At 49.3% G+C, this 24,624-nt stretch overlaps 1 protein-coding gene and 1 long non-coding RNA gene across 6 annotated transcripts in view; one reads left to right on the top strand and one right to left on the bottom strand.

Moving 5' to 3' along the window:
* The window catches only part of PI4KB (phosphatidylinositol 4-kinase beta), a 26,502-nt gene extending 2,033 nt beyond the window's left edge, over positions 1–24,469 (top strand). Inside the window, exons 1-13 of one of the 5 annotated variants that reach the window (XM_038562233.1) lie at positions 237–387; positions 5,940–6,876; positions 11,347–11,391; positions 13,812–14,039; positions 15,304–15,531; positions 17,207–17,316; positions 17,876–17,980; positions 18,190–18,313; positions 19,233–19,498; positions 21,931–22,063; positions 22,312–22,432; positions 23,124–23,186; positions 23,595–24,469. In XM_038562233.1, coding sequence (XP_038418161.1) covers positions 5,968–6,876; positions 11,347–11,391; positions 13,812–14,039; positions 15,304–15,531; positions 17,207–17,316; positions 17,876–17,980; positions 18,190–18,313; positions 19,233–19,498; positions 21,931–22,063; positions 22,312–22,432; positions 23,124–23,186; positions 23,595–23,776 — 2,514 coding nt within the window. In that variant the 5' untranslated portion in view covers positions 237–387; positions 5,940–5,967 and the 3' untranslated portion in view covers positions 23,777–24,469. Of the gene's footprint in view, positions 1–236; positions 388–5,939; positions 6,877–11,346; positions 11,392–13,811; positions 14,040–15,303; positions 15,532–17,206; positions 17,317–17,875; positions 17,981–18,189; positions 18,314–19,232; positions 19,499–21,930; positions 22,064–22,311; positions 22,433–23,123; positions 23,187–23,594 lie in introns of those variants that run through there. The other 4 variants (XM_038562232.1, XM_038562230.1, XM_038562231.1 and 1 more) reach the window with 4 other exon arrangements.
* LOC119863994 lies at positions 14,456–20,214 on the bottom strand. Its single transcript, XR_005372774.1, has 3 exons — positions 19,110–20,214; positions 18,045–18,652; positions 14,456–15,953 (listed from the first exon to the last, which is right to left on the bottom strand). It is a non-coding gene; the product is annotated as an uncharacterized LOC119863994 (long non-coding RNA).
* Positions 24,470–24,624: the final 155 nt, after the last annotated feature.

Genomic DNA, 24,624 nt, shown 5'->3' with positions numbered 1-24,624 from the left:
AGAGGGCATGTGAAGTTCCGTTTATCTTCCGACTCTCGGTCTTTTTGGAAGTAATCACACTTCCTCTTCCCACTTCTCCCTTGTCTCCCTCTTCGTTTGTTAGCTGGTGTGCAGTCTCCTCATCCTCCTTTTTAGGCATAGTTTTACTCCTTGGAAACACTCCCAAAGAGAAATCATATTTCCCCCAGTTTCCCTGCTTCATTCTCAGAGCTGGGTCCATGTTGCATGAGAACATGTTTGCTGAACGCCATCCAAAGCAGCAAATTGAGATTCTTTGATTTGGGGAAGAAGTTTGGGAGGATCCTTTCATTAATTGGCATGAGACAAGAGAGGGCCTAGTCCGAGCACATTTGGGGCTTGCAGCAGGGAGAAACAGTTCAGAGAGAAGTGAGTGCACAGGTTACTTTCTTTGCCATCTGTCTGTTTCAGCAGGGGCTCCCAGAGCTGGCTTGGGCTGTCTGACTGGAATCTGCTTATACCAGCTCCCATGGCCCTGCATAGAGACTTCTCAGCATGATTCAATATTGACTTAACTACCCCAAGATCACTGCCTTCCCTACCTTTCTGCTGCTGGCTTGAGAATGCCCTCCTCCCTGATGCCAGTCCCCCACTGGGGCTTTGGAGAAACATTTACATGAGCCTACTTCACTTTTGACCCTGAGTTTCTACAAGGAAAAAATAGTAATCTCTACCTTGTCCATTGAGGTCAAGGGGGGAATATGAGCTGAGCCCTACTGAAAGAAAGGTTTGAGATAGACTTTTAAGATACGCAGAACAGGCAGCTAGGGTGGATGCGGAGTTTCTCTGAAAGAGCAGTTTCTTTTTTAAAATTGTTATCAAAGGTGGGGTGCCTGGCTGCCTCAGTTGGTGGAATACACAACTCTTGATCTCTGGTTCGTAAATTCAAGCCCCCACATTGAGTGTAGAGATTACTTAAGGGGGATCCCTGGGTGGCGCAGCAGTTTAGCGCCTGCCTTTGGCCCAGGGTCTGATCCTGGAGACCCGGGATTGAATCCCACATCGGGCTCCCAGTGCATGGAGCCTGCTTCTCCCTCTGCCTGTGTCTCTGCCTCTCTCTCTCTCTGTGACTATCATAAAAAAAAAAAAAAAAAAAAAAAGAGATTACTTAAAAAAAATATTAAAAAAAATTATTGGGGCACCTAGGTGGCTCAGTGGGTTAAGCGTCTACCTTCAGCTCAGGTCATGATCCTGGGGTCCTGGGATCGAGCCCCACATCGGGCGCCCTGCTCTGCGGGGAGTCTGCTCCTACCTCTCCCCCCTTCCCCACCCCCACTTGTGCTCTCTCGCTCACTCTCTCTCTCAAATAAATAAAAATTTTATTTTATTTTATCTTATTTTATTTTTAAAGATTTTATTTATTCATTCATGAGAAAGAGAGAAGCAGAGACACAGGCAGAGGGAGAAGCAGGCTCCATGCAGGGAGCCCGACGAGGATCTTGATCCCGGGTCTCCAGGATCAGGCCCTGGGCTGAAGGCAGCGCCAAACCGCTGAGCCACCGGGTGCCCATAAATAAAAATTTAAAAAAATTATTATCAAAGGCAAACATGCATTTGGTAATAAATCTGATGGTACTTAAGAGTTTATGATGAAATCTATAGTCCCTTTCCATTCATCCCACTCCTGCTCCTTTAGAGTTGACATCTTAATTATCTGTGTTTATTTCTGAAGGTTATCATCATAGCACTAGATAAAATGCTTGTGCCTCTTTTCTGATTAATTAATTGTTACAAAAGAGGATTGAACTTTAGAGGGTTTACACTTTTTGTTTCTATAATTGTCATTTTTATTAATTAGAAGCCTGTGTAATTGTAAATAGCATACGTGAACTTCCTTTTCTTTTTCCATGAATTTGTAACAGTCTCTCTTAACGACCCACCTTGTAGGATGAAGATAGTGGCTTCACTACCCTTTTTTCCAACTCACATGATCCATCTCTGAGGGGGAAAATTGAGCTTGCCTACCTGCTTGGAAATCAGATGATCTCTTAAGACAATTCTGTGAAAATACAGGAACATGTAAAAACATGAGGATTGGTCTAAATCAATCCATATTTTTCTAGTCCCCCTAAGAAGGGAATGGTCATTAACTGGGTGAGGGGATTGATTTGGGGCTTTTACCTTTCCTGTCCTAGCTGAGACCAATCCAGGAAGTCATTTAATGGAGACCAGTACTGGGTTGGAGGGTTGTTTGCATGGAATCTTTTGAGGTGATCAGAAGTGGGAAACCAGGTTAAACATCCCCTCCCCCTAGAGTTTTTACAGACATTTACTTAAATGCTAGGTCATACAGAAAACATGTATGTACACCCTCTCTGTCCTCTATAGCCCTAAACAGCCTCTTGATACTCAGACGAGGATTCCCTACATTGTGCAGTTAGCTGTGGAGCCCAATCAGTTGTTAATTTTCCTCCACTTCCACCCCAGTGCCTAGCAGCCAGCTGGTTGGCTGGGAGGGGAGGGGAGGGGAGGGGAGGGGAGGGGGCCCCCTCTTGGGTTCCCTTTGTCATCTAGTTTGAAGGCCAGTTTAGGTTCCCAGTGTGAAATATGGAGCCTCTGTTGTTTAAACGCTCTTGAGAGCGTACAAGCCATTTGATATTAAAGATTTAGATTTTCTTCCAAAGGGGAAGGATGATGAATACACCCTGTTCCTTTTTTCTCTCTTTCTTTAGAATGGTTACTTAACAAAGCTTACTTACCAATCCCATTCCCATTTCTTATTGTCTAAATTGGCAACTCAACTTGCTTCAGATGCAGGCAGTCCTTGAGGCTCAGAGAGGCAAGGGAGGTCCAGCTCCAGTTTAGTAGTTTCTAGAGGCAGAGCTACTGGAGAGGAGTCCAGTTTTCCTGCATCTCTTGACATCATCTGGTTCCCTGGGGGAATAAAGACTGTCAGATGGGAGATCTGGTCAGTGGAGAACTCCCCTGAGTACTGTGTGTGATTCGGGATTACTGGCTGAGCCCTGGGATTAAATACATACATACATACATACATACATCCTTTCCTCCCCTCCTGGTGCTAGTAATAATCCCAATTGTGATCACTTGGTGCATCTGCTGTATATCCTAGTGAGGACTGAGGTGCTATATGTAGGAAGGATGTCTTTATGTCTTTATATCCCTTGGAAGTTTTGAGAAGTAGATTTCAGGAGCTTTTGATAACTTAGAAGTCTCTGGAGTAGAGGAAAGGGGAAAGGTTTGTCAAGCATAGAGAGATGGAGAAAAAAAAGTTGGTTGTATAAATTGATCGAGACTATCATGTGAGTTTTTCAGTAGACCTAAAAGGTGGTGGTCTTAGTTGAATTAGAATGACCCTCTGGTGCGCGGAGTGCCCTGCAAAGGTGTGGCAAGGAGTGATTAAAGCTTTCTTATTATTTCTGTGTAACATGAAGTTGCGAGTAGAGACAGATCCACATAGGCAGCTATGCTGGTTCTACTGCTCAGAGGGCGCTGCCTAATTTTAGGAGAGAGCATGATGAACGAGTTCCCAAATTTTTACTGATACCAAGTTCAAGCTGCATCAGAGAAATTCAGTGATAGGAACTTCTCGTTTGACAGAGTTGGGAGAAAGATAAACTGAAGTAGCCTTTTTTGGTGATCTCTGAGAACAGAAGAGTTTTCCATCTGTCTTCCTGTGAGACTTTAGTGGTGACTGCTGGGAGGCAGGGACCTAGGCTATATAGTATTGGGCAAAGCAGAGTAACTTTGATTCTTAACATTTCAGAGATACAAGAAGAGGCACTGAAAGGGTGGTGGTGGAAAATGAGGCTTTCCAGAGTGATTAGAGAATTTGTATCTCAAGCCTCCTACCAAAGTTACATGCACCCAGATTCACTAGCATCAAAGGCGATGTCACTAATAGTTGGAAATTACCTGCATTTCAGTACTACAGTAGATTCTGCTTTCCTCTTGCTCATGCTCTTGAGTTTATCTTAGACTCACTTTTAAAAAAAAGATTTTATTTATTTATTCATGAGAGACACACACAGAGAGAGGCAGAGACATAAGCAGAGAAAGAAGCAGGCTCCATGCAGGGAGCCCGATGTGGGACTCGATACTGGGACCCCAGGATCATGCCCTGAGCCAAAGGCAGGTGCTCAACCCCTGAGCCACCCAGGCATCCCTTAGACTCACTCTAATTTGTGTTTTTGTAGAGTGGCCTCTGAGGCCATTGTTGGCTACAGTCAGACTCTGGAACTGGGTTGATCTGACATTAACAATGTGCCTCTCCCAGTCTTTGCTTTGAAATTTCCTTCTGTTACATACTATTCTAATCTATTCTGATTTGGTGAGGCTCTGAAGAATTGTTCTAGGAGGGCAGTGGCTTTTGTCAGCAAATATTCTCTCACTCCAGAGAGGGATTCTAGATGATGTGACTCCTGTTCCTCCTTGTTCTTTGGATGTTACAGTCTCATGAGCTCTAGCTGAATTCTTTTTGCCTTCTCCCAGGCTTTCCAATTCCTGGGCTCTCTGTATGATAATGGGGAAAGTCGTGTTAGGGTAAGAGATAGCTGTCAAAAATGTTTTAGGAGATTCTCAATGAATATAGCTCTAATCCACTTTACTTATAAACAGTATATGTGTGTGCACACACACATGCACATACACCGTTTACTAAATTGTTAGGTGATTAGGATTCAGCTAATAGTTATTGAGTACTACTGTATGCCAGGGACTGTGCTAGATTTTTTTACACTCATGAAGTTTTTCCACACAGCAACAATGAGAAGTAGATATGTTTTTCCCATTTTGTGGTTGAGGAATCTGAAACTCAGAAGATATATGGTTTGTGTAAGTTCATATACCTCATAATGGCAGATCCAGGGTCTTGAATCCCAGCCTGTTTGACTCCTAAGTTCAGGAGTTTCTCCACTATACTTCAGCTGCTGTGGCACTAGAGAAAAAGGGAATGATGTCATGAAGGCACACAAGCAGAGAAATGGCACACTTCAGCAGGATTGATGATTATTTTAGAGCTGTTTTCTTCTAAATGAAGTCGTGATGGTATTTGCTGGCCCTTATTCCTTCGGACCTCTGAGTCTGAAAGGAAGGTAAGAAAGTATCTGTGACTAGAAAAACACATCAGGACTTTGATACTAGGGGCGTTTGACCGGCTCAGTCAGAAGAGTGTGCGACTCTTGATCTCAGAGTCTTCAGTTGGAGCCCCACATTGGGTGTAGAGATTCCTTAAATAAAAATAAAACTTAGGGACGCCGGGGTGGCTCAGAAGTTTAGCGCCTGCCTTCTGCCCAGGGTGTGATCCTGGGGTTCTGGGATCTAGTCCCACATCAGGCTCCCTGCATGGAGCCTACGTCTCCCTTTGCCTATGTCTCTCTCTCTCTCTCTCTCTCTCTGTGTCTCTCATGAATGAATAAATAAAATCTTTAAAAAAAAACTTAAAAAAAAAGGCTTTGATACTAAATTGAGGTGAAATGCTTAGGACCTGTGTACAGAGTGTTATATGAGTAAGGCAATACAATTTAATGAAGAAAAGAGAAAGGTTATTGGCAGGCATGTCAAGGGAGACACAAGAAGAGCACAAAGATAGAAAAGCATTTGAAGAGTTAGGGACAAGGGAATAAGACCAAAATTGCTTCCCAGTCTACCTGAAGAATTTGTAAACCTGTATAATGATAACATATAAAGCAGCATTTCGCAGATACAAGATAGGAACAGAGGCTTAGCTGAGTAGCTAAGTGCAGAAGGAAGGAAGAATAATGGGATCAGCAGTGGAGGTAGTCAGGGAAGGCTTCCTGGGAGATGACTTTTCATCTGATTTTGAAGGAGTCCAGGAAGACAAAAGAAAGGAGAGGCTTGGGAAGATTTCATGGTGGATGAAAGAAAGACCTGAGGATGGCACCACTAACCAGTGTGTGTGTGTATTTCCCTTTCTGTTCCTTTCTCCCTCCTTCCTCCTGTAGCTTGGAAGCTCGAAGTCTGGCTGTGGCCATGGGAGACATGGTGGTGGAACCTGCCCCCCTGAAGCCAACTTCTGAGCCCACTACTGGCCTGCCAGGGAATAATGGGGGTTCCTTGCTAGGCGTCATCACAGAGGGGGTTGGGGAACTGTCAGTGATTGACCGTGAGGTGGCCCAGAAGGCCTGCCAGGAGGTGCTGGAGCAAGTCAAGCTTTTGCATGGAGGCGTGGCCATATCTAGCACAGACACCTCCCTGGAGCTGGTCAATGGGGATGTTCCGGACAGTGCTATCCGTTGCCTGGATGATCCACCTACCCAGATAAGGGAGGAGGAAGATGAAATGGGGGCCACTGTGGCCTCGGGCACAGCCAAGGGAGCAAGGAGGCGGCGGCAGAACAACTCCGCCAAACAGTCCTGGCTGCTGAGGCTATTTGAGTCAAAACTATTTGACATCTCCATGGCTATTTCATACCTGTACAACTCCAAGGAGCCTGGAGTACAAGCCTACATCGGCAACCGGCTCTTCTGCTTTCGCAACGAGGATGTGGATTTTTATCTGCCCCAGTTGCTTAACATGTACATCCACATGGATGAGGACGTGGGTGACGCCATCAAGCCCTACATAGTCCATCGTTGCCGCCAGAGCATTAACTTTTCCCTCCAGTGCGCCCTGTTACTTGGGGCCTACTCTTCAGACATGCACATTTCCACTCAGCGACACTCCCGTGGGACCAAGCTCCGGAAGCTGATCCTCTCAGATGAGCTGAAGCCAGCTCACCGGAAGAGGGAGCTGCCCTCCTTGAGTCCAGCCCCTGACATGGGGCTGTCTCCCTCTAAGAGGACTCACCAGCGCTCTAAGTCCGATGCCACCGCCAGCATAAGTCTCAGCAGCAACCTGAAACGAACAGCCAGCAACCCTAAAGTGGAAAATGAGGATGAGGTAAAATGCCTGGGAGGGGCAGCAGGGCAAGACAGCATGGAGACAGGATGTCTGACATACAGCTCCTCTGTCCTTTTCTCTCCTTCCCTCTGTTTCATTTCACTGATTAAAGCATGGGATGTCAGAGTGGAAAAAGACCTTAGAACTCCTGTATTCCAGCTGCTTCATTTTACAAAGGAAGAACTCCGAGACCTAGAGAGATAGCAGTGCCTTGCCTTAGGTCACATAGTTAATAGCAAAGCTGACACTCCTGACTCTGTCCACTTGTTTTCACTGCCATTCCATTAACTATTTACTTAGTAGGAACTGTGGCAGAGCCCTCCCTACCCTGACTTGAGACCTGGGGTATCTACCAGAACCTCTCAGAGTGGCAGCCGTCAGGGAGTAAAAGGGATGGTGTATGTGCTGGGAGCAGGAGTATTAAACAGAGCCTTGGCTTCATTCTCCTGATCTCTCTTCTTCATAACCCATCTGCCTCAGCCCTCAAAGAGCCTGCTTTTTGTTGACTTAAGAGTCAGGTTCATTCCCCATCACTGAGGCACCTGCAGAATGCCCTTGTGCCTGTCTTTCTTCAGGGGAAGGGATGTCTTAGCATTTGGGAGAAGCACAAAGGGAAGAGGGAAGCAGTCTTGGTATAGAGTAAATCTTGGGCATGCCTAGAGTCTAGTCAGAGACCTGGAGGCTAGAAAGAAGAGAAGCCTGCAGGGGCAGTTAGGGGTTTCCAGAGCAGGGAAGAGAGAAGCACATCAGTAGGTTATGCTCACCTTCAATTCTATGTCTGGATAGATAGCTTGGGGAATTTCCATGGACAACCAAGTGTCAGTGACCTGGCGTCCCAGCCAGACAGTTATGCCCCAGTACCCGCCCCCCCCCCCCCCCGCACCCCCGACTCACCGCTGGCCTGGCTCTCATCCTGGCCGCCAGCCCAGCCTAGAAAAGAAGGGAGAAAAGAACAAGGAATTTGCACTTGTTGGAAAATGCATATAGCCATGGTGCTGGCATCTGCCCCTGTGGGGCACATAACCCACCCACGATTTTGATACAATGGGACTTCTTTTCAGCTGCTTTCAATCAGAGTGCCTAGGGAAGGGAAAAGGCAGGAGGGTGGGAGACGACAGAGCCTGCTTTCTGGAAATTTGAGATTTTGTTATAATAGCGAAGCCAAAAGAGCTAACATTGGGCACTTTTCATGTGCCAAGCAGCATGCCAAGTACTTTGCATCTCATCCTCAATAGTCCTAAGAGACAGGGATTATTTTACCATCGAGGAGACAGGCTTAGAGAGAGGTGAGGTAATTTGCCCAGGGTCCCTCAGCTAGGCCTCAGATCACAGCCAGTGCTCCTAATCATCCAGCTGAGCCTTCTTGCTTATTTCTTAGCATCTGCTTTCCCAGACCCTCAGCTGTTAGAGTCCACTTGGGGAAGAATGGCCTAGGCCCTCGCCATCTAGGTTTCTACAGTTCCATGCACAGGCAGAAGACCCCAACTGTTCTCAGAACCAGAATGGACCATTTTCTTTTCTGGTTGAGCTTGGCAGGGAAGTTAAGTTCAAAGTCATGAAGGGAGCTTGTTGCAGAATAAGAAGAATCATCCAGATCTGGTGGGACTAAGGTCCTGGAGAGTTTGGGAGTTCTTCTCTTGGGGTCAAGCCCATAGCAGTATGTGCATGAGCAGCTTGTAAGTGAGCCCCTTGGTGCCTCCTGCCAGGCATGGTTTTTCTCTATTTGTATTGGGTAGTCCTGTCTTAGGACCAGAAAAGCTGAGGCCTTCGAGCTACCTTGTGCTGGTTCTTGGTCCCTCTTCTTTGGATCTAACTACTTCCCAGGATGGGACTGTGGGTGACTCTGAGACACAGGTATTCTCTGAGCGCTTAAATCCTCTGGGGTGGCTTCTCTGGCTGCCATTCTTCCCATCCTGGCTCCTTATCATGGATTTTTAGATCCAGGAAAAGAAGGAGGTATCAGATCCCTAGGTATTCCTAGGTTATCTGATGCTGGCAGAATGAGACACCTGAATCCATAGTGCATTCTTAGGAAACATGAGAGCAGAAGTGAAAGAATAAATATGAATATATCTATCTAGGGGTCTGAGCATTGGAGTCTTCGGCACAAAGGTCTCCCAGCCCCTTTGGCAGTTTGAGGATACGTCTGTCAAGGTTTTTGTTCCCCAAATACCAAGATTTTCCTCCTCTTGCTCCTCCTTTCCCCCTCATTCATTCACTCAACAAATGAGCTTATACAGTGTGCACAGCCCATGCCAGAGGCAGTGAAGGATGAAGGATAAAGTACGGCTCTTCCCTCCAGGAACTTGTAATGTGGAGACCCCATTATCTAAGAGCTTATTTAGTGTGTGACTCTCAATTTTGTATACTGAAACTTAACAGAATTTATCAGTTCTAACACTTTTTGGTGGAGTTTGTGACTCTCTTAAAAAGCTGTTTCCTGCATATAAGGAGGAAGTCTACAGCTTCCTAAACAAAGCACGTAATTATCTAAAGAGAAGCTCTGGAGGGTAAAGTGAGGCCACAGAAGAGAGGCCCTGGCTGTCTGCTTGTGCAGCTCTCTTCCTGCCTGGAGTCTCCCTGCACAGTCATCCTCTGCCCACATCTCACACAGGGTACTGTTTACTTTTAATGACAGATCTTTCACACTCTCCACTACAAGCCAAGGTCTCCTCACCATTGCAGCCCCCAAGCCTGCCACTTCACAGCAGTTTTTGTCAGCCTAATCAGAGGACTCTGCTCAGGTAGTCTTCCTTCCCATTAGTAACTGGATGGCAAACATTTTGGCCTAGCATGGGGGCCCAGGGAGCAGAGATGGTTTAAGTACCACCCACCCTGCCTCATGTAGTGGCACTCATGGCAGATCAGCTTTGTCTTTTCAGGACTATAACCTTTGTACAGAGAAATCTGCTGCATGTCACACTAGAAGCCCCAGTGAGCCTTCCAGCCTGATGGGGTGTGATGTCAGCTTCTTGGCCTCAGCTTTTCTCTTGGAGCTGACTCAGTGTGAGTGACTCAAGGCTAGAGTAGGAGAGAGGAGCAGGTCATGATATTCCTCCCTTCCCCCAAGGCTGTTAATGAGTCAGAGAGGACCTGTCTGTGGAAGAATCAGCTGGAGCATTGCTCATGGAGCTAGTATCCTCCCTGCTCTTCCTTCCACAACCAGCTCATGGAAAGAAATTGAACCACTAAGAATAGGCTGTGGCATCCTCATGCCTCAATTCTCCCTCCCACCTCTACCCAAAGCAGAGGAGTAGTTGCCTTGGGAGAATATTTGGCTTGCCTTCTCCCTCAAATTGCCCGTCTCCTCAGATTCTTCAAGGAATGACCTGACCATAGGACTCCAGTTAGAACAGAATGTAAACCATGAAATGGAATCAAGCAGATGCTTGAAATGATGATTGCAAAGTAGAAGCTCGGTGACCACTGCCTCCTGCCCTGGGAGCTCCCAGTACTTTGTCTCCTTGGTCCAGGCCCCTGCCCTCCTGCAGATTTATGCACACATATTACCCCTTCTCCCTGGGAGGCCTTGGTGGACAGAACCCAGGATGGGCCCGTGCACAAGCTGCAGTAGAGCTGCTGAAGGCGACTTTTACCACCAGCCCTTTCCCCTGTTGTGCTCACGGACATAAGTAAGACACAGGCACGGGGGGCAGATTTAGATAAATCTCCTAGGCTGGGACCTAGACAGCTGCTGCTTGCCTGCTCAGCTTTCTCAGGTGGATGCAACTAGGACCAGCTCCCCAACTTAAGTCCGAAAATTATAATTTACTGAGTGTGGCATGAAATAGCCGGACAGGCAGCTTGCAGAGGTTTGGTAGGTATGAAAGTTATCCATCCTTTCCCCCAGCAGCATCTAGCCCCAGAGGTGTCATGCTCATGGCTCTGGGGGTGTCCCTGTCACATGGTTCAAGGTTGGGACTGGCCTTCCCAGGATGATAATGAAGCTGATGGGAAAGGAGACACCGCTGGCACTAAGAGTTTAGCTCTTCTGCTTACTCCCTGACATTCCTAAGAAGCTGGAGGAATACAAGCTTTCCTGTATGGGGACCATGCAGCTTGTTAAATTCAGTCCCTTTGTGGTGATTTCCACGGAGAAGGATTTGGTTGGGAGCCTGTGAGTGGGTGAAGAGAAAGCAGGCAGCTTAGCTGCCCTGCAGCTCCCAGCTGTAGGGTTTGTCCTAGAGGGAGAGCTCAGTGCAGGCAGGGAGAAAAGGGGAAAAGCCAAGGGCCACTGTCTCTTCAACCCTTCTGACCTCAAGATCTGAGCCAGCCCTCCAGAGTCTCCCACAGTTGTCACGAATTTGGGCAAATGGTGTTTCTGGGTTGACTTTCTCTCAATAAAGCAGCCAGGTAGAGATACACAAGAGAAGCAGTTATGATCCAAGGTGGAGCTAAATTCTTTGCCTTTGTCTCTCTCCCCTCCCTCCCTGCCCCTCCTACTCCCCTTGCCCTCTGGCCCTTTCCCAGGAGCTCTCCTCCAGCACCGAGAGTATTGATAATTCATTCAGTTCCGTAAGTGGGGCCAGGCTGGGACTGGGTGGCAGGCTCCCCTCCCCCCCTCGGTGGCCGCATTTCCTCTCCGTCCCCAGGTCTTCTGAGTCCCCAGGCCAAGGCTGGAGTTAAAAGGTGTCTTTTCTTCCTGGGAGATCAGCCCCTTCCTCCCAGACCTCCCCAGTCTGGAAGAGTCTCCCACCCTTTGTCACCAATGCCTGGAGCCCAGGCTCAGTCCGTCCTTCTCCCAGACGTAGCTGGGATGCAGTGCGACTCAGCCACCAGTTCCTGGGTCTCTAGAGCAAACAGCTGGGAGAGAGGTAGAATTTACCCTGGATTGGAACCAAGAATTGCTTGGCAGAAACCCCCATGATCCTGTTTCTTCCCACCACAACCCTTTCCTCATGGCTTCTGCCATCAGATCATCAAATATTTATTCAGTTCTAAATGCTAGGCCCTGTGCTGGAGGAGCAGACTCCAAAAGGAAACAGGATTTGGCCTGAAGGAAAGTTTTACCTCCCCACAGCTGGTTTCCTTTTTTAGCTTCAACCACCTTTCTTCCAGGTGTGAGTTCTTCCCTTTCCCAGCTCACTGCCCAGGAGGTTCCTTAATCCACATTCTCCTTTCTTGTTCCCTCTGGACTAACCCCTGACCCTCTGGTCCCTCAGGGTCTCTCAGACCTTGTTGTTGGGCAGAGACGTGAGAGGAAATGCTGGACCCTCTGGGAGTTTTGGATGATTTTTTTACATTTTCTTTTTGATTTGTCTTCCCAGTCAGTTTTCTCCATTCTGTGCTGATCCCCTTTCAATCATGATTCCTATCTCCTCCCCTGTTGGCAGAGCCTCTCTTGAGGCCTGGGGTCACATCTCCAACATGCCTAAGAAACATAGGGGCCCAACCTGATGCTGATTTGAGGATGGGAAGGAATTCTACCTTTTCTGATCTGAAATGACTATGAATTGGTTGGGGTGGAGGGTCAGTGACCATTTGCCACCTGAGTGGATGGATTGGGGGATCAGGATGAATGAAGGAGTGTTTCCAAATTTCCTCTTCCTTTCTTTTGTTTTCTCTATGAGGCCCCTGGGATATTTCCAGGGACCACAGAAGCCCAAGTTCTACTATCTTCCTGTCTTTGTCTCTTTTTAACCCTGTCTCCCAGAGCATTCCTGGTTGGTTCTGACACCCTGTTTGATTATTATGTGGGGCCCTGAGACAGCCCCCAGTAGTTTGAGAGGCTGAGACACAGGCTGTTCCTTTAAACCCTGGTTTTTTGCACATGCAGAGATGGACCTGGTACTACCCAGCTTTCAAAAGTAGCTCTTTTTTTTTTTTGCAGTGTGAGGGAGTGGGGGGTAGAAATTCTCAGTTCTCAGGAAACTAAGCAGGACCCACAGAGGGAGAGAAAGGTCTGTTCAGTGGAATACTGCTTTTTCTAAGAGGAGGAAATACTGTTCTTATCTAGCTGAGGGGAGCTGGGATAGGGATGCTGAGTGGCTACCTTTGATAAAGTATCCCTTATGGTAGAAAGACTTAGGCTGGGAAAAGAGCCCTTCTTTGTGTCCCTCTTTTCCCCCACCCTCACCTCACTCCCCAGACGGACTTTGTCCTTTCTGGGCATTGTGAAGTGCCCAGCCTGAGGAGCCAAGTTCACATCAGAGAGCTATTAGGGAAGCCTAGTCCCTGAGACGTAGGGGAAGAGAACCCAAGGAAGGATCACTGAAAGAGACATACCTGCAGGGCCTGTGTCAAGGGCCAAAAGGAGCTATTGCTTTTTCTACTCACTTCCCCGTACCTGCCTCCTTCCATCTGCTTTTTCTGTCCACTTTGATTGTTCCTTCATTAATGCAAAGTCTGCTCACCCCCTTCACATCCCCTGCATGTGCACTGACCCCTTTTAAGACATTGTGGGTGGACGGGGATGCTATGAAAGGTAACAAAAGTCATTTGAATGAAATAAATCCTTCTTTGAAAGAAGAGATAGTGACTCAGGGCACCCCTCCCTAGCTTCATGGGGCTCTTACAGAGCCCCTCAGCAGAGACTCAGCCCAAGGACCTGGAGATAGGTGAAGCATGACATGTCCAATATAACCATCTCTTCTCTCTGGATCTTGTGCCCCCATCCATCTTAAAGCCTTGAGACAGTTTGTAAGGAACTCAGGTCCAAGAGAAGAGGGGTGCCTCCCAGTGACACCAGATTCATACCCCCTTAACCCTGAAGAATCAGCCTGTGGAGGGGTATGCTGGCTTTTCTACCTATTCCCAGCTGAAGTTGTCAGGGGTAGAGTGATGAGACTCCCTACCAGTGCCAAAGGGTAGCTCCTTCCCTAGGGTTCTCCAGACATTGGGATCCCTGGTCTTCATGGCCAGGAGTGACTAAGTGGGTGGTCTACTTTTTTCTATGGTTTCTTCACCGTCTTTTACTTTACTACAACTCCCTGTAGCCCGTCAGACTGGCGCCTGAACGAGAATTCATCAAGTCCCTGATGGCGATTGGCAAGCGGCTGGCCACACTCCCCACCAAGGAGCAAAAAACACAGCGGCTGATCTCAGAGCTCTCCCTGCTCAACCATAAGCTCCCTGCCCGAGTCTGGCTGCCCACTGCTGGTTTTGACCACCACGTGGTCCGTGTGCCCCACACCCAGGCTGTTGTCCTCAACTCCAAGGACAAGGTAGGTAGGCTCTGGCCCAGATCCTACCCCTCATATCTCTTCTCCCATGGTTGTCCAGGTTTGTGTATACTTCCAGGGATGCCCCACCAACATCCTGGACTCCATGACTCATGTGCATGTGTCAATCTTGACTTTACCTCAGTGCTGTTATGATTCTGAGGGCCCTCTTGTCTCCCTTCTTGGCTCTTGTTTTTCTGGACCAAAGAGGCCTAATCTTTTCAGCTTGATTCTTCCTTCCCATGTCTCATGAGAGAGTTGCTCTCCAGTTTTCTTTCCACCCCTTTGGTAGCTCTTCCCTAGCCCTCCCATAACTCTTAGGCTTTCCAAGTAAAGTGACATGGAATAGAAAAATCCTCATTTCTTTTTTTTTTTTTTTTTTTAAGATTTTATTTATTTATTCATGAGACACACACAGAGGCAGAGACATAGGCAGAGGGAGAAACAGGCTCCCTTTAGGGAGCCCGATGTGGGACTCGATCCCAGAACTCTAGGATCATGCCTGAGCCAAAGGCAGATGCTCAACCACTGAGCCACCTAAATGTCCCGAAAAATCCTCATTTCTAAGACGTATTCCAATCATAGGAGACAAGAATGCCCGACTCATGTTGGAGAAAATTAGCTGAACTTGTCTGTTGATTGGAATGAGTACTAATGGTTCAGATTCTTCTTCAGAAGAAGCACTGAGGATTAGAACCCTGCTTATTAGAACAGTTGCTGGCTTTTCCCCAGTCTCTTGTCTGTCTTTAGGACAAGCCCCAGGTAGGCTTTTAGGCCTTTCAAAGGTAGTAATTGATAGTTTTGCCCAAGTACATCATCTGTACATATTGAAGCTCAGCTGAAACTGTTTTTTAAAGATTTTATTTATTTGAGAGAGACAGAGACAGAGAGACAGAGAGAGCACAAGCAGGTAGGAGAGGGAGACTCAGGCTCTCCGCTGAGCAGGGAGCCTCATGTTGGGCTTGGTCCCCAGACGCCGGGATCACGACCTGAGCCCAAGGCAGACGCTTAACCAGTTGAACCACCCAGGCACCCCTCAGCCGAACCATTTTCAACACCTGTGCATTCTCTCACCCAAATTCTTGAAATGCATGTTCACAGGACAAGTTCTTACCCTGAATGTGACATTCATAGTGTCAAGGGACTGACAGGTGAGGGGGTTAGAGCTAGGAGTGGGCAGCTGGAAGGACTGGGTTAGCAGAGTTGAGATTGGGGGACAGTGGTGGAGATAAGTTGCAACTACTGTTTTCACACACTACCCCTCCAGGCTCCCTACCTGATCTATGTGGAAGTCCTTGAATGTGAAAACTTCGACACCACCAATGTCCCTGCCCGGATACCTGAGAACCGAATTCGGAGCACACGGTCCGTGGAGAACCTGCCCGAATGCGGTATCACCCACGAGCAGCGGGCAGGCAGCTTTAGCACCGTGCCCAACTATGACAACGATGATGAGGCCTGGTCAGTGGATGACATAGGCGAGCTGCAGGTGGAGGTGAGGGAGTTCCCAGGAGGTGGTACTGGGGCCCAGTATCCATTCTCTGGGAGCTTTTATTGTATTTGAGACAAGGCAACACACCCTGAGGCAGGCTGACACAAGTGCCCACACGAGTGAGATAGGTACTAATGGGGATGAGGGGGAAAGTTCTGAACAGTGCTAGTCTGCAATATTCAGGTGGAGTTCTTTTTCCTGCAGAAAGAATTTAGGTTAAATAAAAGGGTGAATTTCTAAGCCTAAGGGAGTAAGGGAAACTTAAAATATCTATTGAACATCTCTATAAAGTTGTCGTAAGAAAGTAGAGAATGAGTCATACATTCATTCATTCAAGAAATATTTATGTAGGGCCTTCTTTGTGCCAGCCTAGAATGCTGTGGGCTAGCAAACAAGATGGCTCCTGCCCACAAGGAGTTTATGACCTAAAAAGAGAAAGAACAAGACCAGTCAGGAGGTAGCTGTAATATGTGAGATCCAGGTTGTGCTACAGAGAGCGAGGCATTATGGTGGCACCTGAGGGGGTGGAACTTATTCCAGACTCAGGCCTGGGCACACACCAAGTGATTTCCTGAGGAAGAAATATGTCAGTGGGGGCCCAAAGATGGGTAGGAATTTGCTGGACAGAACATTCCTGGCAGAGGGAGTAGCAAATGTGCAGAGACTGGAAGACGGGACAGCTTGGCCCATTTGAGTAACTGAGGGGCATTGTGTGTGTCTGTGATGTGCGGTGTGGGTGAGAAGTGAAAGGGAGGCTGGAGAGGTTGGCGTGAGCCAGATTGTAGGAAGGATCCTGTCAATTGTGGAAAGAAACTTGGATTCTGTGCTGGAGTTGTGAAAAGCCAGAGCCTCATTTTATGTAGGACTGTGACACAACCAGATTTGACTTTGTAAAGACAGATGCTCTGTCCTGGAGCTTACAGTCCAGTTAGGGAGATCGGACACAGACGTTTAATGGAAATCTGTTCATAGGATATACAACAAGGCCGTGTGCAGTAAGTGCCAAGTGGAGCTGAGAAGTGATCTGCTCGGGAGGAAGGAGAAGGGAAGGGCCTTGCTCTGGGCCTTGGGATCTGGTAGAATGTTTTGTATTTGAGAGAAATGGGGAGATAAGACTGAATGGCTGAGATTGAAGAAATGGTCAGAGGGCCTACTTGGGAGAAACTGTGTCCTGGACCCTATGGGAGAATGCAGCTGTAGCCATGGAGAACTCCTAGTGGAAGGCCACAAGTCCAGCTTTCTGTGGCAGTCATGGTGGTGGTGCGCAAACTTGAGTACACTGGGGGGTCTTCTGGGGAAAACTTGTTAAAAATTCAGGCTTCCAGATCTCGTTCCCGGTAATTCTACTTCAGACGGATGGTGGGATATAGCAATCTGAATTTTAGCAGCATTCCAGGTGATTCTGAGGAGGTAGTTCATACTTTTTTTTTTTTTTTTTTTTTTTTTTTGTAGTTCATACTTAAAGAAGCATTGCTGTAAGGGCTGTGTAAGTGCCCAGGTGTTTGGGGTCCAAGTGGTGAGGATGGTGTGCAAGTAGGGCACGCTTTCTGGAGCAGAGTCCAGAAGTGGGGAATGATCATGATGCAGAGGCAGCAAGCACACAGAGTTACTGGAGGAGCAGATGACAGAAGTGAGGCCCGTGTTTGGCACTTCTGACCTGTGGCCTCTGCTCTCCCAGCTCCCTGAAGTGCACACCAACAGCTGTGACAACATCTCCCAGTTCTCTGTGGACAGCATCACCAGCCAGGAGAGCAAGGAGCCTGTGTTCATAGCAGCAGGGGACATCCGGTATGGCCAGACCACCCTGCCCTGAGTTCCTCATCCCTCTCAGGCACTGCCTATCTCTGTCCCCTTCCTGTCTGTCAGCCTCTTTCCTTCTTTTCTCTCCTTACTCTGTCCTTGTCCTGAGGCCACCAAACTTGAGGCAGTGAAGGTACAGGTGGAGAAATTACTGGGCTCCCACAGAAGGAAGTTACGTTTTAAGAGGACTCCAAAGGGATGAAAGCACCAGAGGAAGGAATTAGAGCAACATTTCTTGGAGCAGGTCTGAGGACTACAACTGTCCGAATTAAGGGAGAGGGAGGAGAGCTTCTTGGAAATGCAGATGCCAGAGCCACACCTGATCTGAATCAGAGTCTGGGTCGGTCGAGGATGGAGGAATGGGGAGGGCCTAGTAACCTGCATTGCAACATGATTACAAACCACCAGGTTAGCAAAACTCTCAGCCCAGGTTTCTATCTCTGTGTGCCCAGAATCAAGGAAAGAGTGCAGGAAATGCCAGCTTAGACAGGGACATGAGGCTCTGGGGTAACTCCTCCAAGCAAATGATATAGTTTCTTCCTGCTAGACGGCGGCTCTCCGAGCAGCTGGCTCACACCCCCACAGCCTTCAGACGAGACCCGGAAGACCCTTCTGCAGTTGCTCTAAAAGAGCCCTGGCAGGAGAAAGTAAGGTGAGTTGGGAAGGGGTGGTCCCTAGGCACCTCCCAAAGCTTAGAGGCGACCACAGGTACTCACTGTGGCATATGTTGTCCTCCAGCCTCTCCCAAGCTGTCAGCGTCCCATGCGTCTGAGTCCTTGCCCTGTGGGGAGTTTGGTTTGGACTTTGAGCAGAAGCCTTCTGGCATTAGTCCTATGACACCTTTTGCTTCTTTGTTCACAGGCGGATCAGAGAAGGCTCCCCCTATGGCCACCTCCCCAATTGGCGCCTTCTGTCAGTTATTGTCAAGTGTGGGGATGACCTTCGGCAGGAGCTCCTGGCCTTCCAGGTGTTGAAGCAACTGCAGGTAAGAGGGAGGAAGGAAGAAAGGGAACTCAGCCCAGCTGAGGTGAGCACACAGATTGTTAAGCAGCGTGTTCCACAGGGAACTCTGCTGGAGACCAGCTTCCTGCCCAGTCCAATGAAAGCTGGTGCTCCTTCCCCAGGAAGTACAGCCACTGGAACAGCTAGCTCCACAGCGACCCCTCGTGGCCCTTTAGTGACATGCACCTGCTATGTTCTCAATTTGGGGGACTGGATTTGTCCTTTAGTCCCGGCAGTTGGTTTACAGTGTGCTGAGATGTGGATTCCTTGAACCTTTGGATTGGTCGCCTGCAAGCAACTTCACCTGTTAATCCTCTTCTTTCTGTAAATATTGTCATTTTCTTAAGAGGCTTTCTCTGGACCTAAATCCTTTCCTGTCTTCTCCCTATTATTTGAATTTGGATTAATGGCCCACATTCTCTATGCTTGTGAGGTGTCTGTGGTTTCCTGTTCTCCCTGCCTTTTGGGGCTTTCTATTTAGTGCCTTTTTTTTTTTTTTTTTTAGATTTTATATATTTATTCATAGAGACACACAGAGAGAGAGCGAGCGAGCGGCAGAGACACAGGCAGAGGGAGAAGCAGGCTCCATGCAGAGAGCCTGACGTGGGACTTAATCCAGGGTCTCCAGGATCACGCCCTGGGCTGCAGGCGGCGCCAAACCGCTGCGCCATCGGGGCTGCCCTACTTAGTGCCTTTTCTTCCATACCTCCCAGTATCCTGTTGAGCCCTGGACTTTCACAACTCCCTGGTCCTCAGTGAGATCAATGGGTTTTACTCACTTGATGGCCTAGAATCCAAGGCCACAAGGATGGGAACCATCCAAGGCTGGGGACAGAGGGGATTTTAGCCCCTTCCCCTAGTTTGGAAAGATGACAGTGGCATGCATCTGTGTCTCCTCACAGTCCATTTGGGAACAGGAGCGAGTGCCCCTGTGGATCAAGCCATACAAGATCCTTGTGATTTCTGCTGACAGTGGCATGATTGAACCAGTGGTCAATGCTGTATCCATTCACCAGGTGAAGAAGCAGTCACAGCTCTCCTTGCTTGATTACTTCCTGCAGGAGCATGGCAGTTACACCACTGAGGCATTCCTCAGTGCCCAGCGCAATTTCGTACAGAGTTGTGCTGGCTATTGCTTGGTCTGCTACCTACTGCAGGTGAAGGACAGGTGGGTGAACTCCTTATCCTAACCTTGTTCCTTCGTGAGTGTTCTCACTTACTCTTCACCTCCTGTTGCCTAGATGTAAAAGTGGAATGAAAGCACATTTGTGTGCCATTAAACAGGGAGTACAGGGGCAGAGAAGTAAAGGACTTGTGAAAGGAGCAGGGTCGTCAGGGACAAAGGAGAATGAGGACAGGGAAAGCTGTGGGGGAAGGATACTTGAGGCACGGGGACAACACTGTGTACTGGGAGCTTGGGCCCCACTGCCTGGCAGAGTAGTAGGCAGTGGCATCATAGGTGGGCTGAGGTCAGGGCAGAAGAGCCTTCATTATGAGGTCAAGGGGCTTTATTTTGCAGGCAGAGGAGTGACAAGATCCAGGTTGTGTGTAGTGACCCCCCTCAGGGCGCTGAGGGTGAGGTTGGACATAACCAGGTCTTCAACAAAGCAAGAGGTACCGAGGTCCGGCCTGAGGGTAGTGGTAGAAAGAGAAAGAGAAGGTGGGTATGAGGAACATGGTGGCTCTACAGTTGCAACTCCCAGCCCTGAACTCTCTCTCTTGTTCCAACATTTGAATTTCAAAACTTTTAAGTATCTCTTGTTTTGCCCAGAGCTGTCATTTCTCCCACTATCACACTGACCTTTGTGAGGTCCAGCTTCACATATAGGCAAGCATGTTGGACAGAGATAATTACACCGCCTAGGGTCTTGCTTTCCTAGACGGTCTTCAGTGACTCAGGGTCAGCACCGTGAATGCTCCTGTGAGTTAAACCTCTCACTGGGCAGAGGGCAGCCTCCTGAGAAGGCAAAGATGCAGTGGCTGGTGCTCCTGGGGTTCTCGTGACATGACAGCACATGAAGATCTAACAGGGCTGCTTATCAGAAATCTAACATTTATTAAGTGCCTGCCATTCTTCTATTAAAACCAGACAAAAACCCTTTCAGGCAGGCTTTTCCTTGTGAGGGAAATAAGGGTCGGGGAGCTTGCAGAGGCTCTGCATGTGCAGGCTGATGGGAAATTTGGTTGCAAGCTTTAGACTGTCCCGGAAGAGGTATGATTTTGAACCCAGGGCCCAGAGAGCCTAGAGCTGAGCCCCAGATTGAGTAAATGGAGGGCAGGGAGGCAGGTGCTAGTCATGCCTCTGGGCTCTCCTGTAGAAAACTAGTATGTTTGGAAGATTAGAGTCCATCCCTTTAAAGAGGCAGAGGGGGCAGGCAGCTGGATAAACCTTTTATAAGAACTCAAAAAAAGAATGGATGTAGTGTAGCTGTGAATGAAATCAGCCACTGGAAAGAAGTGGCAACAGTGAATGACAGGCCCCAGACTGGAGTCAGGTGCAAGGTCTCCTTACCTGCTTCAGAACAAGCCCCGAACGGCTTTGCAGCCAGGAGCTAACTCCAGCAGCTCAGAGAGAAGCTGCCCCTCCGTAGCTTTGAGACCTTGTGCACCGAGGAGCCTCCGTTTCCTCACCTGTGAAACGAGAGGTTGGATGAGGACATCTAGAACCTTTCTTGCTCCCCAGATGGTGCCTGTGTTGGTAAATTTGTAATCCTTTCCCCACGGGAGAAGGACTGAGATAGGGCTGCTTCTCCCTCTGTCCCCCTATTGTGGCCAGTCAGGCCAAACCTAGAGAAGGTGGCTCCAGACCCAGAGCTCTTAGCCTAACAAAGCCTCTATTGACATGGAGTAGGGGGTGGGGGCTCGGAGGGGGAGTCGGTTATGCTGAATGGGCCAGGCTCACATGCTTAGCATGTTAATTGTTCCTCGTTCTGCTGGCCATTCATGTGGGAATCACAAAGACCTGGGAATTATCTCCCTCTAAGTCTTCTTCCTGCAGCAGGCCCCTAGTAATTGCCTCCTGAGATATTTTACATAAGGGATCTTACCATATGGTTAAAGCCTAGTCCTCGGAGGCCCCACACTATTCACTTAAACCCCACTCCGCCCACTCTTCTAGAGGGGCTCTGCTCTGCAGCGGGCTGACAGGAATTACCAGTAACACAGGTAAGTAGGTTCTGACTAGAGGTCTCCCACTGATGCCAGGGCTAGGCCTCTGAGACAATGGGCTGGAGCTACAGAGACCTTTTCTTGTTTCCTTCCAGGTTCTCTATTCAGAGGGGATCGCTTTGGGTGCTAGAAGCATGACTTTTAGAAAATGGGGATATTCTTAAGCTGTTCTAAGTTGTTAATTGCAATTTCAAAAAAAAAATCCTAATGATGGCAGTTTCAGACCCCAGATACTTAGTTTACTTCTCTGATTCCCTTCTTTCCACTGATTAGTTCTAGGTTCTAAGAGGTGGGGCCCAGAGTTGTAGGCAGCAACAAATTTGTCAGGAGGCTCCCCTAACCTGGTATCACGTGGTCAGGGCGTTGCAGCTTGAGGCTCCCGCCTCAGTCAGACTTACCACTGCCTCTTTCTCTCCTCTGCCCCCTCCTCAGACACAATGGAAACATCCTTCTGGATGCAGAAGGCCACATCATCCACATCGACTTTGGCTTCATCCTGTCCAGCTCACCCCGAAACCTGGGCTTTGAGACGTCAGCCTTTAAGCTGACCACAGAGTTTGTGGACGTGAGTCAGGAAGGAGCGGTGCCTTGCTGTGTTCTTTCTCTGTCATGGAAGAGGGAGCTGTGGGCTCCCCCCAAATTAGGGACAAACAGAATAGAAATAGCAGGGAGCCAGGGCAGGGCTAGCTGTCCCAGGAGGCTTCCTGGCTGATAAGAGAGTGGGGAAGTCAGAGAGTTCGGCATGTTTGTCCTGATGGAGGAAGTCCTGGCTGGCTTGTGAGCCCCTGTGCACACACAAGTCTCCCTTCGCAGGTGATGGGGGGCCTGGATGGCGACATGTTCAACTACTACAAGATGCTGATGCTGCAGGGGCTGATTGCTGCTCGGAAGCACATGGATAAAGTGGTGCAGATCGTGGAGATCATGCAGCAAGGTGGGCTGAGAAGAGGTCAGGTGTCTGGGGACAGGGCTGCGCCCATAGTGTTTCAGGTTTTCCACTTATGTTGGAGCCCCGGGGCATGGAACTTCCAAGAAGCGGATTCCACTTCAAGACTGGGGGTGGGGTGTCCCAGGTTTTCAGCTCTGCTGCCAGTTTGTCCTTTGGGACATTCTTCCTAACTCCTAACCAAGCTCTGGGTCCCAGGGATGGGGGCGGGGGGTGGGGCGGGAGCCCAGACTGCAGAAACTACCCCTTAGCCACCCTCTGGGAGAGAACAGCCCCATCTCCTGCTTCCAGGTCCCTCCCTGTCTTCCCATCCCTTGTCCTCCTAAATTTTTGTTCCCTTCTGTCCCTCTGGCTCTGTTCTTGCCAACCTTGGTGTTTCTGGTCACCATTTCCTTCCCTGTTGGCCCTTGACCACTGACTACCCTGTCCCCAGGCCCCTTTCTCTGCCCCAACACCCACTCCTCCCCATGAGCTGAAAGTATTTCCTCTCCGCTCACCTTGATCTACTCTTACTGAGCCATTTCCTCACTGCCTTGCCACCTAGAGTCTCTTGTCCAGGATCTCTCTTCTCCCAGCTCTTCTGGGCCCTAGTCTCCATCCCCCTCCTCAAGACTGCCATGCACACTTGGGCTGAGCTGCCAGTCTCCTCCTCCTCCCCATCCCCGTCCCCACCCCACAGGTTGTCGCTGTTGCTCGGGAGCATCCCTGTCTGGCCCCGTGATGACGGTGGCCCAGGTCATCTGTGAGTGTCAGACGTAGCATAGGCAGAGGCCTGCAACCAGATAAGTGCCCAGCTCAGGGCCCATTCCCCAGCCCCTCTTCGCAGCCTTCCCTCTGGGTCCTGAGCCTCTGCTCCCTCCACACTCACCAGGGTCCATGTGGTGCTGGCTCCCCACACACCCTCACCTAGAGGGGCTTAGGAGTGTGGGATGAAGATGGGCTCAAGACAGCCCCCCCCCCCCCCCCAATTCCCCCTTCTCTTCCCAGGCAGAACTGGATCCACGGTCAGGGAGCACTCTGATGTGGGAGGGAAGGGGGCACTTCAGATAGCCATGGCTCCCTCTGTATCACTTGCTGTGGCTGTTACCACTGCCCCTCCCCACTCCACTTTCCACCCCGTGACCCCATGCGCCCTCACCGCTTCCCCCAGGTTCTCAGCTTCCTTGCTTCCATGGCTCCAGCACCATCCGCAACCTCAAAGAGCGGTTCCACATGAGCATGACTGAGGAGCAGCTCCAGCTGCTGGTGGAGCAGATGGTAGATGGCAGCATGCGGTCTATCACCACCAAACTCTATGACGGCTTCCAGTACCTCACCAATGGCATCATGTGACACTCTCCTTCTCAGGCCCCGGAGTGGTGGGGGATTCAGCGGACCTTCTCTGGGAGGGCCCTTGTCTGAGAAAACCCAAACCAGGAAACCCCACCCATGGGAAATGGAAGGCAAGAAATACAGAGGATCATGTGATAACTGTAGAGCTTGCAGGGGGGGGTGGGAGAGCCAGCGGCAGGGCCCAGACTTGCAGGGGCTCCCCTGCCCCCAGTGGTGGCAGTGTCACCACCTGACAGACTGCAGGATTCGCTGCCCTCCAGAGAACAGAGATAGACATGAGGGGCACTGGGGCCTTTCTTCTGGCTGGTGTCCATGAGGTTCTTTCTGCAGGCCATCCGACTCTGTTCTAGGTCCCGGGAGTGGAGGGAGGGGGGCAGGAGTAGGTTCTCGGTCCAGAGGCTTGATCCTATGGTTGGCCTTTGGCCATGCTGCTGCCCAACTCTGTCCCCTCCCAGCTACTGGCCCAGGCCAAGTTCCCCTTGTCAGGTGGGCTCTGGCACAGGGTCCTGCACTTGCAGAGGTTCCCCATCCCAGGGGAGGGGAAGGGAAGGATCACCGCTCCTCCAGTGGACGAGGAGATCCACCTAGTCACAGGGAGTTCCTTGGCCTGATCCCTTCCCCCACCCAGGGAAAGCGCTCTCAACTTTTTATTTTTAATTTTTGTTTGAAATAAAGTCCTTAGTTAGCCGTTTGTGTCATTTCTAGATTGTATTTGTCTCGGGTTGCGGGTAGGTGAAATGTGAGCAGATGCCTCAGTGTCCTGGGTGCAAATGCACCACAGAGAATGGGGTAGAGGAAGACTGCTCTTTGCCTGCCTGCTTCGGTCAATGAGTGTCACCTTGTCCCAG

This window comes from Canis lupus, chromosome 17 (genome assembly GCF_011100685.1).
Source record: "Canis lupus familiaris isolate Mischka breed German Shepherd chromosome 17, alternate assembly UU_Cfam_GSD_1.0, whole genome shotgun sequence".
Classification (NCBI taxonomy): Eukaryota; Metazoa; Chordata; class Mammalia; order Carnivora; family Canidae; genus Canis; species Canis lupus.
The sequence above is the reverse complement of the archived record's forward strand: the minus strand, read 5'-3'. Positions and strand labels throughout refer to the sequence as shown.